General features: G+C 52.0%; 1 protein-coding gene across 2 annotated transcripts; it reads left to right on the forward strand.

The window, feature by feature from the left end:
- Positions 1-1162: 1162 nt before the first annotated feature.
- MEN1 (menin 1) lies at positions 1163-16035 on the forward strand. Of its 2 annotated transcripts, none has more exons than XM_061576089.1 (10): positions 1163-1479; positions 4929-5442; positions 7128-7363; positions 8055-8183; positions 9627-9667; positions 10120-10207; positions 10328-10464; positions 12009-12141; positions 12372-12548; positions 14774-16035. In XM_061576089.1, exons 2-10 carry the CDS (start codon positions 4974-4976, stop codon positions 15284-15286), a joined length of 1923 nt encoding a protein of 640 aa, XP_061432073.1. In that variant the 5' UTR covers positions 1163-1479; positions 4929-4973; the 3' UTR covers positions 15287-16035. The 2 variants fall into 2 exon arrangements, with proteins under 2 accessions (XP_061432073.1, XP_061432074.1); XM_061576090.1 differs by having other exon boundaries at positions 1163-1215.
- Positions 16036-16693: the final 658 nt, after the last annotated feature.

Here is a 16693-nt window from a genome sequence, read left to right on the forward strand (position 1 = left end):
GGATGAAACGCGCGCTCCCATTGGCTGAGAGCTTGAGACCAGGGGATGAGACGCGCGCTCCCATTGGCTGAGAGCTTGAGACCAGGGGCTGAGACGCGCGCTCCCATTGGCTGAGAGCTTGAGACCAGGGGATGAGACGCGAGCTCCCATTGGCTGAGAGCTTGAGACCAGGGGATGAGACGGGCGCTCCCATTGGCTGAGAGCTTGAGACCAGGGGATGAGACGCGCGCTCCCATTGGCTGAGAGCTTGAGACCAGGGGATGAGACGCCCGCTCCCATTGGCTGAGAGCTTGAGACCAGGGGATGAGACGCGAGCTCCCATTGGCTGAGAGCCTTAGACCGGGAGAGAGACGCGAGTTCCCATTGGCTGCAACTGGTCGTAGCTGGGGGGGGGGAGGGGGGGAGATGTGGCCTCCCATTGGCTGCAGTGAAGGTGAAAGCTAGGCTCTCATTGGCTGAAATAAGAGCATCAGCTGAAGCTGAACTAGCCCGTTACAATGCCACGTGGTCTCGGGCTGCACCTAGTCTGGCACCAGCGCTATGGTGACGTCACCACCGCTTCGTGGCAAATTAAAAAATACCAAAACAAATTTGCACTTCTTCTTGGTTCTTTCGGTAAAGTCACGTAGAAGGGAAGTAATAAAATAATAAAAATAAAACTGAGGAAGGCTGCTTGCGTTGTGGCCGAAACGTCGTGAGAATTATTTTATTATGTTTTATTTTTATTATTTTCCTTCTACGTGATGACTTTACCGAAAGAACCAAGCAGATGACATTTGGAATTGTTTACTTTCATGAATGAATCAATCATTACGATTCTCCGCGCACGAGGAAATCGTTAGAATCGATCATTTGGCTTCACTAACGTTAAGAATCGCGATCCGAGAATTGTAAAAGTCGAATCGATTCTCCCCAAAAGGCAACCTAAGCTCAATTCTCGGCCACGACACGACCCACTTGATAAAACCGCCCTTACCAGCGTGGTGAAGTATGGTCAAACAACCCCCGCAAGACAGCTGGGGGGGGGCTCTTAATCCGTCAAAGTAATCGATTTCTAAATCGATCCTGAGTATTCGAATCGCGAGGAATCGGAATTCAATGCGCGCCTGCCTACAAGCCAAACCGAGAATCGATTCGTTCGCGATTTTAATCGTCACCGGGAATCGATCCACACCACCTCGGCGGCCTGTGCAACAACTCCCGTTAAGAGAAGCGGTGAGCAAATCACGCCATCGTGCAAACAACCACCGGCAATCATCATCGCCATCAGTCAGCATGCGGTATCATCATCGTCGTCGTGGTCACGGTGTTGGAGGTTGAGGAGGTTTGTGTAGAAACAGCTTCTGCCTCGACTTGCAGTAATCCCCCCCTCACCCCGAGCTGCGCTTTCCCGCGCATTTTTTCACGTTCATTCATTTCGTTCAACTCGGCTTCCATCCACCAACAGCTGTGTGTCGACAAGCCCCGACTCTTGCGCAGGTAACTCACCAACTCACTACCTCACTACCTCACTCACTCACCAACCCACTCACCAGCTCACTCACCAGCTCACTCACTACCTCACTCACTCACCAACCCACTCACCAGCTCACTCACTACCTCACTCACCAGCTCACTCACTACCTCACCAACTCACTCACCAACCCACTCACTACCTCACTCACTCACCAACCCACTCACCAGCTCACTCATTACCTCACTCACTCACCAACCCACTCACCAGCTCACTCACTACCTCACCAACTCACTCACCAACCCACTCACTACCTCACTCACTCACCAACCCACTCACCAGCTCACTCATTACCTCACTCACTCACCAACCCACTCACTAACGCACTCACCACCTCACTCACCAATCCACTCACCAGCTCACTCACCAACTCACTCACTACCTCACCAACTCACTCACTACCTCACTCACCAGCTCACTCACTACCTCACCAACTCACTCACTACCTCACTCACCAACTCACTCACTAACGCACTCACCAGCTCACTCACCAGCTCACTCACCAGCTCACTCACCAGCTCACTCACTACCTCACTCACTCACCAACCCACTCACCAGCTCACTCACTACTCCACTCACCAGCTCACTCACTCACCAACTCACTCACTACTCCACTCACTCACCAACTCACTCACTACTCCACTCACTCACCAGCTCACTCACTACCTCACTCACTCACCAACCCACTCACCAGCTCACTCACTACCTCACCAACTCACTCACCAACCCACTCACTACCTCACTCACTCACCAACCCACTCACCAGCTCACTCATTACCTCACTCACTCACCAACCCACTCACTAACGCACTCACCACCTCACTCACCAACCCACTCACCAGCTCACTCACCAACTCACTCACTACCTCACCAACTCACTCACTACCTCACTCACCAGCTCACTCACTACCTCACCAACTCACTCACTACCTCACTCACCAACTCACTCACTAACGCACTCACCAGCTCACTCACCAGCTCACTCACCAACCCACTCACCAGCTCACTCACCAACTCACTCACTACCTCACCAACTCACTCACTACCTCACTCACCAGCTCACTCACTACCTCACCAACTCACTCACTACCTCACTCACCAACTCACTCACTAACGCACTCACCAGCTCACTCACCAGCTCACTCACCAGCTCACTCACCAGCTCACTCACTACCTCACTCACTCACCAACCCACTCACCAGCTCACTCACTACTCCACTCACCAGCTCACTCACTCACCAACTCACTCACTACTCCACTCACTCACCAACTCACTCACTACTCCACTCACTCACCATCTCACTCACTACCTCACTCACTACCTCACTCACTCACCAACCCACTCACCAACTCACTCACTACCTCACTCACCAGCTCACTCACTACTCCACTCACCACCTCACTCACTACCTCACTCACTCACCAGCTCACTCACCAACCCACTCACTAACGCACTCACCAACTCACTCACCAACCCACTCACCAGCTCACTCACCAACCCACTCACTAACGCACTCACCACCTCACTCACCAACCCACTCACCAGCTCACTCACCAACCCACTCACTAACGCACTCACCACCTCACTCACCAACCCACTCACCAGCTCACTCACCAACCCACTCACCAACCCACTCACTAACGCACTCACCACCTCACTCACCAACCCACTCACCAGCTCACTCACCAACCCACTCACTAACGCACTCACCACCTCACTCACCAACCCACTCACCAGCTCACTCACCAGCTCACTCACCAGCTCACTCACTAACCCACTCACTCACTAACCCACTCACTCACTAACCCACTCACCACCTCACTCACCACCTCACCAACCCACTCACCAACCCACTCACCAGCTCACTAACCAACTCACTCACTAACCCACTCACTAACCCACTCACCACCTCACTCACCACCCCACTCACCAACCCACTCACCAACCCACTCACCAGCTCACTCACTAACCCACTCACTAACCCACTCACCACCCCACTCACCAACCCACTCACCAACCCATTCACCAACCCACTCACCACCCCACTCACCACCCCACTCACCACCCCACTCACCACCCCACTCACCAACTCACTCACTCACCAACTCACTCACTCACCAACCCACTCACCACCTCACTCACCACCGCACTCCCCAACCCACTCACCAGCTCACTCACCAGCCCACTCACCAACCCACTCACCAACCCACTCACCAGCTCACTCACTAACCCACTCACTCAGTAACCCACTCACTCACTAATCCACTCACCACCTCACTCACCACCTCACTCACCACCCCACTCACCAACCCACTCACCACCTCACTCACCAACCCACTCACTACCTCACTCACTATTTAATGTGCCGCTGCACTCTGATGTTGTAGGAGAAAACATGCATCAAAAAGTATATTTAATTAGGTAGAACGTGTTGTCTATATTTAATTAAAGTTGCGCATTTTGATGTGACGTCACGTTTCTCAAACACCCCCTCTCGTCACACATCGTCACAAATGTCTGACCCCCCCCTTTGTACGTGACGTCATTTATGGACGGCCCCTAATCGCACCACAACCATCACGCTGCGTGTCGGTCACACCAATGCAAATACCCCCCCCGGATATGTTGTGCTGTAAAAACTTTTAATTCACAGACCTTTGAGGCAAGTGTTGTTAGCGAGTAGCACCTATATACTGTGTATTACTTGTAGGAACCTCCTGGTTACACCAGCCCACAGTGGATTATTGTGTCCGTCTGTCGTGCAGGGAGGAGCTGGGTTGGGAGGGAGGGGCTGGGTGGGGAGGGTGGGGAGGGGCTGGTCACCCCGTGGAGCCCTTACCTACGTGACTTTACCGAAAAAAACCTAAGAGTATGAATCCTTGCAGTCACGAAAGCTTCAAATCTAGAAGCCCTTATAAAACTCAACGTTTAACCTACTCGCACCGGCTTGTGCCCGCCCTCACGGTCGGGCATATTTGCGGAATACACCATGCCGCCGTTGACCCTGGCCATTGACCGAGCAACCCAACGTTCCTACCAGCCTCCTCCGCAGGAATGTGTTTAAAAAAACACTTGTTTTTCGCAAATACATATATCGATGTGTCTGGCAATACACAACGGGTTAACCTGTCAACTAAGAAATGAAGGGAGCTGCCATAGAGCTGTGATGGTTAGCATACGGATATTGGGAGGTCGTCTGTTTGATTCTGTGAACCATTCTCATTCTTCCGGTTCACCCTTGGTGTAATGTGGTTCGGTGTGGTGCCGGGTGGTATGCAGTGTGGAGCGGTGTGGTATGGGGTGGTGTGGTTCTGTGTGATTTTGTGTGTTTGGTGGTGGTGGTGTGGTGCAGGGATTGGCGTGGTGTAGTGCATTGTAGTGCTGTGTGGTACGCTGTGGATCTGTGCGGTGCAGGTTTGCTCCGTGTGGTGCCTTGCGGCGCCGTCTGCCTGCGCCGCGATGGGCATGAAGGAGGCTAGGAGGCTGTTCCCACTGCTCAGCGTGGACAGCGTCGTGCGCCTCTTCGCGCTCGAGCTCGGCTCGGACGAGCCCGACCTCGCGCTCCTCTCCATCGTGCTGGGCTACGTCGAACACCAGCTCACGGTGGCCGTCGCGGCCCGTGCCACTGCCGCCGCAACAGCAACAGCCGCCGCCCCACCGCCGGGAGAGGCGGTCGAGGAGGAGAGGGGGGAGGAAGAGGCGGGGTGCTCATTCCCGCCCGTTCCCTGGCAGCCCGTGGAGGCGCTGCGGTGCCGCTTCGTGAGCCACGTGCTCGGCACCGTCGACCTGACGCAGTTCCGGCGTGGCGCGGGTGGCGGCACGGGCCGCGAGCTCGTGAACAAGGTGTCGGACGTGGTGTGGGGCACGCTGCACCGCTCCTACAACAAGGACCGTGCGCACATCCACTCGCTCTACAGCTACCTCACCGGTAGGACGAAAGCAGCTGCTGTTTAGCCACAGAGTGCCGGTGACGTCGCAGCGGCGCTCACGCCAGGCTAGGTACACTTCACGTGAAGTGGCTAAGGCTCGCCGAGGGAGGTAGAGTCAGCGGTATGGGGGCTGGGGTGTGCGTAGCCAACGTCACCCAAACCACAAAATGGGTTTGGGTGACGTTTGAGGAATGCGTTGATGGTTTCGGCAATGATGGTGACAAGCCTGGGGTGTTTCATTCAGACGCTGTCTTCCCGACAGACCTGTTCTTCACCTGAGGACGGCTGCTTGCGTTGTGGCCGAAACGTCGTGAGAATTATTTTATTATGTTTTAATTTTATTATTTCCCTTCTACGTGACTTTACCGAAAGAACCAAGAAGATGAATCCCTGCAGTCACGAAAGCTTTAAATCGAAATTTAAAGGTGACAAGTTTGTTGATGAAGTCGGTGCTGAAGGAGGCTGTGAGCTTCAGCGATGCTTGTGGAGCATTGTGATTGAGGCACCAGGCTGCTGCTGGGATGGAGGAGGTCTTTGAGGACTTTCCTGAGGTCGCGAGGGCATCCCGAGGCAGTTTGGATGTGAGTTTTGATACAGGAGGTGTGTGAATCAAGACCCAGCTTGTTGGCTATCTTGCAACGGGTCCAGTCGGTGGTGAGCCCACTGTGGAAGTAGGTTCGTTCCAATCGCCTCCTGAATCCCTCAGCGTGGATGTAATTAGCGGATAGCCAGCAGGAGTCATGCAATGATACGTGGGGTGGTTCGAGGTCTGAGAGTCCAGCCAGTTTTGGTCAACGCTGTCCTGAGATGAGAGTGGGAAATTCGATGCCTTTGAGAATGCGCAGGTAGTGGGTAGTTTTGATGACGAGAGGTCTGGGGGATTGTGGAGAAGTGACGATCAGGTGGTCGGTCAGAATAGCTGACTTGGAACGACCCGATCGGAGAGGGTCAACAGCCAAGATCAGATTAAATGAAGAGGTGCTCATGGTGATATTCGGATTGGGTCAGCGGTGGTAATTGCCACATTATGGCATGAGCAAAAGTTACCTCGAAGACAGCTGTCAATAGTTTGAGGTCAGGCCTGGGCAATTGAAGTCGTCTGTGAGCACCAACCGTTTGATCACGTTGGAGAGAAAAAAAAGTCTGAAAGTTCATTAAGGAAGCTGATCCTGCTTTCAGGAGAGTCGTAGATTAGGATGAGTGAAAAGCTGGTTGTTCTGGTGGCGAAGATGTTACCTACCTCGCCTGGTATACAGGAGGTCGTGAGTTCGATCCCGACTCTGACCTCCTTAGCTGACCATGCTATATTCGCACCCCCGATTAGCACGGTTGGCTACACACGGTGCGCATTAAGTTCAACATGCATAGTTGGAGCTTGCGTGTTCTCCCCGTGAAGGCGTAGATTTTTCTCCGGATGATCTGGTTTTTCCCTCCACATTTATAAACAATAAACATGCGTTTAAGAGTATTTGGCTGCTATACATTTCCACGTGATAAGCCACTTCATTGAGCTATGGTTTGTGGCCAGCTCGCTTTTAATAATGCTATACGAAAGAAGATGCTGTGTGGGTGATGGTGATGACATTGTGCATAATACATAACAATGATCCGGCAATGAGTGAATGCCTATACTGATGATTCGCCACCTCCCCTCACTTCCCCCCGCTGCCATGTGCCGGTGCAGGCTTTGAGAAGCCCGTGAACTTCTCGGGAGCGAAGCTCGATGCGTTCGGCGTCGCGTTCGCCGTGTCAGCCGCGTGCCAGGCCCTGGGCCTGCGCGACGTTCACCTGGCGCTGTCCGAGGACCACGCGTGGCTCGCGTTCGGCCCCGTCGGCGAGGAGACGGTGGAGGTGACGTGGCACGGCAAGGGAAATGAGGACAAGCGCGGACAGACGGTGGACGCCGGGGTCGCCGAGAAGGTGAGCGCACCGCGGCTGGGTGGTAGCAGGCCGCTGCTCACAGTTAGGAGCCTCTCAGGGGGGGGCTGGGGCTGAGGCTCCTAACCGGGAGCTGAGAAGACACTGCCAAGAACCATGGGTTTAATAATAATAAATTTGCAGACGTAGTGACCGCAACTCAGAGGCGCGGAGCCAAGCTCAGGTAGTCCCCGAGTTACGATGGGGTCGTCGTAACGCATCTTCATCGTAAGTAGAGGACTACCTACCTGTACTTATGTATGTTGAACTTCTATCGCGCCGTACGTAGCCGACCGTGCTTATCAAAGGTGTGGGGCTAGGACAACAAACTAAATACAAGAAACTTTAAGAAACAAGTTTTCTATCTAGATGATTTAAAAGTGCATAGCTCCGGTAGCTTCCTAATATCGGAAGGAAGAGCATTCCAGATGGCCGCGGAAGATCATCTGAAAGCACGCGATGCGGTCATTGTTTTTATTCAATGGCTGGTCAAAAGCCGCTGCGATTTTGCGTAATGGTTTATGTTCCTTGATGAGAAAATGATGGGTTGTGCCGTGAGTCTGGATTTGTAATGCGCACCGTTTTCATACGGAGGGGGGGGGGGGCGGGGGGGAAACCCGCAGGAAGGCAGCCAGAACCTGCACCAGCAATTGCCCGAGCGCTGTGGTCCCACGCTGTGATGTTTGCCCAACAGATGTGGCTGTACCTGAACGGGGCGTATCTGCGGTGCACCAGGAAGATGGAGGTGGCGTGCATGGTGGCGGCCATCAACCCATCCATTGACAGCCACACCGACAGCCTGGAGTTGTGCCAGCTGCAGCAGGTGGGAGCCTGCCGATGGCCGCCATGGGCCATGCCCAACGAGCCATTACACCAACACACACAAAATAATTCTGCTCGAAATTATTTTGGAAAACATGACGTGCGTAAAAAAATCCAATTAAATTCTGAAAGTCCTTGGAAGATTTTTCCACCATCATCCTCGCCACTACCGTCATCGGCAGTGGCTTTTTTGTGTGTTAAGTTTGTTGTTCTTCCCCCGCACCTCTGATGAGCTGCGTACGATGAAAAATAATATCAACATACCTAAGAGATGTGGTCATAAGCTAATATTGTAGGCGAGCGTGTAGACGTGTGGAATTAGTTGCGATTTGAATGCAGTAAAAAGTGAAACACGGGGGAGACGGTGAGGGACGTGATGATGTCAGCTCAGCAGGGGCTCGGTGTCACACTGACGAGAAACACTCGATTTAAAGCTTTCGTGACTGCATTTCCCATAAATATGCTAAATTGCTCTTGATATGCAAATTATTTTGTCAAGACGCTCTTTGCCCCTCCATCCCAGCATAAATAGTCGCTCCAAGCCTGGAGCGTGCCATTCAGACTCTGTCTACTTGACAGACCTGTTCTCCACCTGAAGACGGCTGCTTGCGTTGTGGCCGAAACGTCGTGAGAATTCTTTTATTATGTTTTATTTTTATTATTTTATTACTTCCCTTCTACGTGACTTTACCGAAAGAACCAAGAAGAGAAACACTCGGTGAAGCTCTCAATGTGCACGTGGGAAATGTGGAGTCAGTTTTCTGGGATCCCACCCCTTCCTCTCAACGTGTCACATTCTACTCTGCTCATCATCACAGCTCGCTCTTGGACCCCCCCCCCCCTCCTCCCCTTCTCTGCGTCTATGCCTCTATACCGCGACTCTATGTTTATTGAGTGGCACCCTACAACTCACCTATTCGCTCACTTAATCACTCGCCTAATAACTCACCTACTCGCGCACCTGCTCACCTATTCGCTCAACTAAACACCTGACGTACCTACTCACCCACTCATTCATAACTTCCTACTCTTCTCTGGGTGTTCGCCTCTATAGCGCAGTGGCTTCAGTTTAACGGGGGAATGAATACCACTGGGCGGTGTGACCTTCAAAATAGCAAACTTGAATTCTGAGTGGAATCCCGATGATCATATTCTTAGGTTTTTTCCGTAAAGTCACGTAGGTAAAACATTTAAATTAATAAAAATAAAATAAAAATCACGACGTTTCGGAGGCAACACCAGCCTCCGTCTTCAGGTGGAACCGTCACAGCACGATAGCTGTATCAAGTGAGAGAAATTCCAAGAAAACAGTCCTTGTATATATACTGGTTGAGGGTGGGAGGAGCCAAGGTAGGCCCTGGATATTATTATTGTGAGGCTGAAGCACGCTGTTAGGAATGAGCTTTTGTTGTGTAGATGATCATGTTTGTGCTTTATTCCACAGAAACTCCTGTGGCTGCTCTATGACCTGGGCCACCTGGACAGGTGAGCACGTCCCTTGGTTTGGTTCGGTGCCATGTGTCATCTGCCTGTGTCCGCGAGTGACTTTGTGTGTGTGTACACTTATCAATGCGGTGTCTCTGCGTGTCTCTATGTGTCTCTGCGTGTGTGTTACTGTGTATGTGTCCACTGTGGGGAGCGGTAGTGTAGCGGTTAGTGCACTGCGCAACAAACCCCGCAACCTAAGTTCAATTCCCACTCACAGCCAACACCAGTGACGATTATCTGAACCAGTCCTGATCCTCCCCTAGGTCAACTTAACCTCAAATGATTACCTGGTGCGGTGTGTAAACATCGTCACTTGGGAGACAAAGACGGCCAGGCATAGTGCTGGCCACCCACCGCCTCGTGTGCTGTACCAGCCTTCATAGGTGCTTGCAAACAGCACTTGCTCCGACGGTCTGTTAAGGCTACACGGGGGATCTTTGTCTTTGTAGGTATCCCATGGCGCTGGGCACACTCGCCGACCTGGAGGACATGGAGGCGACGCCAGGCCGACCCGAGCCCCTCGCCCTGTATCAGCAGGTGCACCACCGAACTCTTGAGCTGTACAAGTGCAGGAGTCACGGTTTCGGGAGAATACGTGAATTGTGTAACCCATCATTGGCGGCGATTATTATTATATATTTCTTTTTCACCTCGCAGGCAATCGGTACGGCCCAAAAGTTCTACCGGAACCAGCACGTCTACCCGTACCTGTACCTGGCCAGCTTCCACCAGCGCCACCGCCACTTGCGCAGCGCACTGCAGGCCTGGGGCGAGGCAGCAAGCGTGGTGCAGACGTGAGTTGTCGGCGAGCCACGCCGCCCCGAAACCCGCAGTACTGACCTGCAGTACTCACCTGCAGTACTAACCAGCAATACTTACCCGCAGTATTAACTGGCAGGACTAACTGGCAGTACTGACCCACAGTCCTAATCCGTAGTACTAGGCCGCGGCAGACCTGACCAGCAGCACTGACCCGCAGTACTTACCCGTGGTACTTATCCGCAGTAATTACCTGCAGTACTGACTCACAGTCCTGATCCGCAGTACTAAGCCACCGCAGTAATAACACGCAGTATTAACCCGCAGTACTAACCCGGAGCACTAACCCACAGTCCTGACCCACAACACTAACCCGCTGCACTGACCCGCAGCACTGACCCGCAGCCCTGACCCGCATCCCTGACCCGCAGCACTAACCTACAACACTAACCTACAGCACCAACCCACAGTACTAACCCGGCCGTGTTTGTCGGACAGTGCTGTGTCAGGCAGTGCCGGGGAGTGGTGGTGTAGCGGTTAATGCGCTGCGCTATGAACCCGGCGACCCGCGCTGGATTCCCGCTCACGGTCAACATCGGTAACAATTATCTGAACAGGTCCGGGGCCTTCCTTAGGTCAACTCAACCTTAAATGAGTTAACTGGTGTGGTGTGTCGTGAACATCACCACTGGGGAGACAAAGGCGACCGGGAATGGTGTTGCTCACCCACCTCCTTGTATGCATTGTTGGCCTTTATAGGTGCTCGATAACAGCACTCCGATTTGGACGGTTGGCTACGTATGGTGCAAAAGAGTTCCACATATCAGGCAGCGCTTACCTGGAACACCCAGACATTTAATGAGAAAATGGCGAAGACTTTGCCAAGGTATCTCGAGACACAGCCACCCACACACCGAGTTCTGGATATCATGGACTGAGGTTTCCCTACCACGTGCTGAGTTCCGTATATCACGTACTAAGGTTTCTACGGCACATGCTGCCATTGTGGACATGGTCACCTGCACTAACTCCCGATTTTCATTCGGTGGGAAAAACAGGAGGCAGAGCACTGTGTGAGCCAGTTTGTGATGGGTCTTGTGTCCAGTGTGTGATGGGTCTGGGGTGCAGCGGTGGCAAGATTTGAACCGCCTCGCCTGGTATAAAGGAGTGTTTTGGCTGCTATAAATTACCACGTAATAAGCCACTTTGTTGATCTATCATTTGTGGTCAGGTGGCTTCTGAAAAATAGCTACATATCTCAGTGGGCCTTTCTTGGTAAACTAAAAATAGTTTAAATAGTGGAACGTTCCTCTTGGGTTTTGCCCACCTGTCCGTGCTGTCCCCTGTTCCAAGTTCAGGGCTAAAGACCTTCGCTTTATCCTCTGCTCATGCCTGACCAGCGGTCTCTGTAAACATGCCCAACGTCTCTGAGCATCGTTGTGAGATACAGTCCCGTTGTAGACGTCAGGTAAATGCATTTCGTTGTATTGTTCCGTAGCGTTGAAGGGTCACGGCAGTCCGCGCGTCGGCGTTCGCAATTGGTCAAGGCGCGATGCTCTCTCTCTCTCTGTCTTGGCAGCTACAATTATAACCGGGAGGATGAAGAAATATACAAGGAGTTCTTTGACATCGCCAACGATGTGATCCCGAGCCTGCTCAAGGAGATGGCGAGCAGCGAGGAGGAGGTGGAGGCAGAGGGTAGCGAGGGCAAGGTAGTTGCCGCACCACGCTAACCACACTGGCCAGACTCCTGCCACACCGCCAACCCTGGGCATCCCGGGCCACGCTGCCATCTCAGCCACCCCTTCACCCACAGCCACACCTCCACCCCGACCACACCGCTAGCTGGCCACACTGCTAGTTCTGATGCTGCTGCTGCTGTTGCTGCTGCTGCTACCGCTGTTGATCCCGCTGTTGATCCGATGCTGCTGGCCATGACCAGGACGGTGCGGTGGGAGCAGCGGGGAAGGCGACAGGGCTCCACGACCCCTGGGCGTTCGCGCACCTACTCCGCTTCTACGACGGCATCTGCAAGTGGGAGGAGGGCAGCACGACGCCTGTGCTGCACGTCGGCTGGGCCACCTTCCTCGTGCAGTCCGTGTCGCGCTTCGACAGCAAGGCACGCGCACACGAAACGTACACACGCACGCGCGCAAATGTCCATCCATGTGACCCGAACAAAATGTTTGAGGCATGTGCTGTTAGTGAGTGGCGGCTACAAAGCGGAATCAGAATTTTAGATTTGAAGCTTTCGTGACCGCAAGGATTCATATTCTTGGGGTTTTTTTCGGTAAAGTCACGTAGGTAAAATTTTTTAATGAAAATTTAATAAAAGTAAAATAATATAAAAATCACGACGTTTCGGAGGCAACACAAGCTTCCGTCTTCAGGTGGAACCGTCACAGCACGATAGCTGTATCAAGTAAATGAGAAATTCCAAGAGATCCGACCCCGTGTATATATACTGGTTGAAGGGGGAGGAGCCAGGACAGGCCCCCTTTTTATTATTATGGTAAGGTTGGTGTGGCTTGAGACTACGGCTAGTCAACATAACAAAGGACTGAGCCTTTGTTATGTAGACTGGCTGAGAGGGGGGGTGCCAGAGTTGTTAAATCAGAATCTTTATTTAGACTGGAGCAGGAATCTGATGATCTGTGAAGCTCTTTTTCACAGATAGCCAGCAGCGGCGGGAGCTGCTAGCACGGCCCACTAGGAGTTGATGTGGCCAACGCCACACGCGACCACCTTTGTCTGGCCAGTGCTGATGTTTACATACCGTACCAGGTACTCATTTGAAGGCTGAGTCTGCCTAAGGGAGGCCTAGGACCAGTTCAGATATTTGTCGCCGTTGTTGGCCATACAAAACAAGATAAATTCTTCTTCTTGGTTCTTTCGGTAAAGTCACGTAGAATGGAAAGAATAAAATAATAAACATGAAACATAATAAAATAATTCTCACGACGTTTCGGCCACAACGCAACTTGCTCTCCACCTGAGGACGGCTGCTTGCGTTGTGGCCGAAACGTCGTGAGAATTATTTTATTATGTTTTATTTTATTATTTTATTATTTCCATTCTACGTGACTTTACCGAAAGAACCAAGAAAATGAATCCCTGCAGTCACGACAGCTTTAAATCGAAAGATAAATTCTATTCTTAGCGAGCACCTTTGAAGGCCGACACAGGACATGAGGGAGTGGGTGGCTATCACCACGTTTTTGTCTTCCAAGTGGCAAAGTTTCCACATAACACGAGATATTACTTTGAGGCTGAGTCGACCTAGGGGAGGTCCAGAGCCGTTTCAGATAATTGTCACTGGTGTTGGCCAGGAGCGAGAATTGAACTCAGGTCGCTGAGTTGATGGTGCAGCACGCTAAACGCTACATTACCGCTTCCCACATACACACATGCACGCATGTTCACACCCAGCTCGCAGCTTTTACAGGCTTTTGAGGCAAGTGCTTGTAAGTGAGCAGCTGTGAAGGTTGACACAGAACACGTGGGGATGGTGTGTCTAGCACAGAGGTCGCAAACGGGTTTTGATTCCTTACCCGTACCCGGCCGCACCAGGATCGCAAACGGGTACCTGTACCCGGCCGTACCCGTACCCTACCCGATACCCGGCTACTCGTACCCGGCCGGGTATCGGGTAGGGTACGGGTACCTGATTGCGACCTCTGGGATGAAGCCATGTTTGCAGGCGCGGGTGGGTTGATTCTAGGAACTTGAATTGTGAGAAGAGACAAGACGTTGGGAAATGAGTGACAAACGGTTACTCACCAGTGACTCACGGCCTACCCGTATCCGGCCGCACCAGGGTTGCAAACGTGTACCCGGGCCCGGGTAGCCGGGTATCGGGTAGGGTACGGGTATCGGGTACCCGATTGCGACCTCTGGTCTAGCACCACGCCTGATCGCCGTCATCTCTCCAGTGCTTATGTTAGGTTGAGTTGACCAGGCGAGGCTTGGCAGTTATTCAGCTTTTCTCCCACTTATATTAGGCATGGTGCACAGTATGGAAGTGCTGTTGGCGAGCACCTGTGAAGGCCAGCAAGGCGCCCGAGCGGATCGTGATGTTTTCAACACACTGCAGTATTCATTTACGGCCGAGTTGACCTCGGAGAGGCCCAGGACTAGTTAATATATTCGTTAATGATGTTTGGCTTGAGCGGAAATTGATTACAGGTCGCCAGGTTCGCAGCACAGTGCATTAACCGATGACATTACCACTTCGCCCAACAACCAGCACACAACCACATATAATATACCTACACACCTAGCCAGCATAAACGCACACAATAATTTCCTTGCTCCTGCACTTGCACCGTGTGATGATCGGTTTAGGCACGGCAGCTGGTGACTGTGGAGTCTCAGGACCCAGAATCGGATTCGGACGAGAGCCAGGAGGAGGCTGGGGCTCGCGAAGATGGGGTCAGAGCTGCGGGCGGCAAGAAGGGGGCTGCGACGGCCGCGGCGGCTACAGCGTCGACCACGTCAGGGAGGGGCGGCCGTGACGAGGCAGCGGCAAGCCGCCGTGTGTCGCGCCAGAACTCTGGTGACGCAGCGCCGCCGGCTCCCTCGGAAGACGGCGATCGGGCAGCGACGTGCCACCAGCAGCTTCCCCCGCCCGTCCCCACGGCGACCGGCAACCCAGGCCTTGCCCTGCTCAGCGAGAAGATGAAGGGTATGAAGGAGCTGTTTGTGAGCGCCAAGCTCAACACGAGCGCCATCAAGCTGCAACTGACGGCGCAGTCGCAGGTGCAGATGGGCAAGCGCGCCAAGCCGGCCGGGGGCGGCGGCGCAGGTGACTACGCCAGCCCAGCTGCCGGCAAGAGGCAGCGCAAGTTAGTCAGCTGAGCCACGTGCGGGGCGCGAGGCTGCATGGTTTGGCTGTCGGGTGGTGGAGGGTCTTTCCACATACATTTGGACAGATAATGACGTCGCCTCATCCAAAAATCAATAATGAATCAACATATTGGTTGTGAAAATCTACGTTTTAATTGGTCATATATGACTATATCTCAAGGCAAGGTGGATCTGAGACTATCACCAGCCTTAGTTTTAGTAAATTAGACGTCCACCGCAGCAGAAAACCTAATAGCCTCCACAGCATAGTCGGTCAGCAGAGCTCTTCATTCTAATATCTTTAAGAGCTAAATAAGTTTCAGCAAAGAATGTGTAGTTTTGCTATTCTTCCATTGAAGGAGTGCAGACGACAATGGTTTACTATATGGTCCACTGGGCAAGGTTGCATGGCAGTTCGGAAACCTTGGGATTAGTGGTTGCCACGGACCACTGGTGGGTCCGCAAGACCTTTGGAAGTATTCCCTGGCACGTTTGTAGATAGGATTTTTTTCACAAACCCGTATTTTTCACTGCATTGGTGGGCCGTGAAATGTGTGAGGGTAAACAAAGTTATGTGAGCTCAGAAAGGGCCAATAAAGTTTGGGAACCGATATATGTTGTTACTGAGTACTGGTCACTCAGCAGTGCGTCAAATTTATTTTGCAATGTAGCATACACGTTTGTGCGTTTTTATAAGATTGTATAGTACTAAACGTATGTGTTATTGTGTGTGTATATATTAAATATATAAGCTCGAGTAACACTGTTTGGTTTCCTGTTTAGTAATTCCTTATGCTTTGAGTCAAGATTTTATGCTCACACCGTCCATCCAGCAATACAATTCAACTGGGAAATATCAGAACACTGCCTCTTTCGTGAAACACATTAATGTAGAGATATTGTATACATGTTTGTCGTATTTTTATGATTCTTAATATTTTCTCCATTCATATTTATGCCTCTGTTACTCCAGTTCATTTTTTTGGAAGTAATCTGTCCCGTCGAATAACTTTGACCTCCGTTCTGATGTATATGCTTATGGTCGGCAAGTCGTTTTGCGGGAGAACTGTCCAGCTCCAAACTAATATATATTTTTATATCTACATATAGAGTAGCGCTTATATTTCTTGTTGTTGAGTAGCCGCTGTTGTTAACGTTCCAGAGAAAGCAATGCATTTGTAAAGACAGTACAGGGGACTAGCGGCCACAGGGAGTATTGACAGCGGAATTATCATAGGAAGAGACTAGGGGCCACAGGGGGTAATCACAGGTTTAGGGACAGACAGGGGAAGATCTGGGGTCTACGAGAAGGATCGAGAATAAGGGCTGTGGCCAAGTGATCGAAGGGGGACAGGTGTGGATCAAGGATTGAGAGCCAGCCAGTGAGAGGGTTCGAGAGTATGGGCGTGGCCAAGGTTC

Source organism: Lethenteron reissneri, chromosome 60 (genome assembly GCF_015708825.2).
Source record: "Lethenteron reissneri isolate LAM-NWPU_2019-01 chromosome 60, ASM1570882v1, whole genome shotgun sequence".
Lineage (NCBI taxonomy): Eukaryota > Metazoa > Chordata > Hyperoartia > Petromyzontiformes > Petromyzontidae > Lethenteron > Lethenteron reissneri.

What these genes read in the sequence shown, in the direction of transcription:
- MEN1 (XM_061576089.1), top strand. Translation starts at nt 4,974, where the DNA reads ATGGGCATGAAGGAGGCTAGGAGGCTGTTCCCACTGCTCAGCGTGGAC. An exon ending in ACGCCGGGGTCGCCGAGAAG is followed by an intron (nt 7,364 to 8,054) that starts GTGAGCGCACCG and finishes TTTGCCCAACAG; the next exon opens with ATGTGGCTGTACCTGAACGG. An exon ending in TGTCGCGCTTCGACAGCAAG is followed by an intron (nt 12,549 to 14,773) that starts GCACGCGCACAC and finishes TGATCGGTTTAG; the next exon opens with GCACGGCAGCTGGTGACTGT.